Here is a 1,738-nt window from a genome sequence, read left to right as displayed (position 1 = left end):
CCCTGACTCGCTGGCTACCTTTATAGGACCCCTAAGCAGAGACGCCCCGCCCCCTAATCAGGGCTCAGCTTCTCTCCCAGCACACTGCCCCTACCAGCCTCCACACATATAACTACAAAATACAATACACAAAATACAAAAACCTTCTCCTCCAACACAACTCCCACTGAAACTCCCTTGTTTACAGCTCTGTTTGCTGGCTCCTGTGCCGCTGCAGCGGTCTATGTTCAGATCTGGTTTGTAATAGAAATTATCATTGAAAAATTACGTCTTTAATTTCCTCTGTGAGAACAGGATTCTGCTCATAAGTCTCCTGATGGCCTTTTTCATCTCTGCATTTCTCAGGGTGTAGATCATTGGGTTCAGCATTTGGGGAATGACAGTGAAAAAGACGGAGGCCACCTTGTCCACGGTGAACTTCTTGAATGGTCGAGCATAGATGAAGATGCTGGGTATGAATAGTACACACACTACAATAATCTGGGTTCCACAGGTAGAGAGAGCCTTACGCTTTGCATCTGTAACGTGTGTCTTGATCTTGACTAAGATGATGGTGTATGAAATTAACAGACTGATAAATAGGATTATGAGCAGTACTCCACCATTGAAGACCATCTGTAGTTCGACTACATGGGTGTCAGCACAGGCCAGTTTGATGACCTGTGGGACATCACAGTAGAAATTGTCCAGGATGTTTGGCCCACAGAACGGAAACTGGAGGAGCAGTCCCATCTGAACAGCAGAGTGAACCAATCCACCCACCCATGCCAGTACAACGAGCCCCACGCACATGTCTCGGTTCATAATAATCAAGTATCTCAGTGGTTTATAGATGGCCACGTACCGATCGATAGCCATCCCCACAAGAAAAAATGCCATTGCACCCCCAATGAAGTGGAAAAAGAACATCTGGAGGATGCACTCATTGAAGGAGATGGTTTTACGCTGAGACAGGAGACCGGACAGCAAGTTGGGAGCATTAACCGATGAGTCGCTGACATCCATAAAAGCCAAGTTGGCCAGCAGGAAGTACATGGGTTTGTGGAGCCGGTGGTCGGTGATCACTGTGATGATGATAGTGAAGTTCCCCACCCAGGTGGTCATGTAAACTATGAAGAAGACCATAAAGAGAAAATACTTCAACTGATGATTCTGAGTGAGGCCCAAGAAAATAAATTCAGTCACTGTGGTGGTGAGGTTCTGCTGATCCATTTAATCTCCTTAAAATATACCTGCAAATTTGAACTGAGAGAATAAAAATTATGACATTTTTCTAGCCCACTTCCCCTTTAATATATTGATATGAAATCTATTTTCAGTCCAAAATAGGAAACACCCTTTGCTTGGAACTTTTCTTTTTTATCTCAATTAACAGTGTGCCACTGTATTCCACTTCAGGAAAACCCTGATTGAGCAAACCCGAGTCATCCCTCCCATGTCTTGGAAGGGAAGTGGAGTAGTCTGCTCATGAAAAGAGCCCCCTGCTCACCACAGTGTCCTGTATAACTGTGGAAGTGAAATTTTTAAAGTGAGAGAAAGTTTGAAAAAAAACCCACCTTTTTCCACAATTCATCATATGAACATAAAGAAACAAATCCAAATAAAATGAGAGACACAAGGTGAGTGAGGTAATACCTTTTATTGCACCAACTTCAGTTAGTAACAGAGAAGCTTTCGAAGCTTCTCTCTTTCACTAACAAAAGTTGGTCCAATAAAAGATATTACCTCACCTTATTCT

The 1,738-nt window shown here is 43.3% G+C and overlaps 1 protein-coding gene across 1 annotated transcript; it reads right to left on the bottom strand.

Annotated features, from left to right (window-relative positions):
- Nucleotides 1-264: 264 nt before the first annotated feature.
- Nucleotides 265-1,212, bottom strand: LOC120380961 (olfactory receptor 4D2-like). Its single transcript, XM_039498907.1, has one exon. It carries the CDS (start codon nucleotides 1,210-1,212, stop codon nucleotides 265-267), a length of 948 nt encoding a protein of 315 aa, XP_039354841.1.
- Nucleotides 1,213-1,738: the final 526 nt, after the last annotated feature.

Source organism: Mauremys reevesii, linkage group 13 (assembly GCF_016161935.1).
Source record: "Mauremys reevesii isolate NIE-2019 linkage group 13, ASM1616193v1, whole genome shotgun sequence".
Lineage (NCBI taxonomy): Eukaryota > Metazoa > Chordata > Testudines > Geoemydidae > Mauremys > Mauremys reevesii.
This window is presented reverse-complemented; position numbering and strand designations above follow the sequence as displayed.

Coding starts and splice junctions, on each gene's coding strand:
- LOC120380961 (XM_039498907.1), bottom strand. CDS start 1,212: ATGGATCAGCAGAACCTCACCACCACAGTGACTGAATTTATTTTCTTG.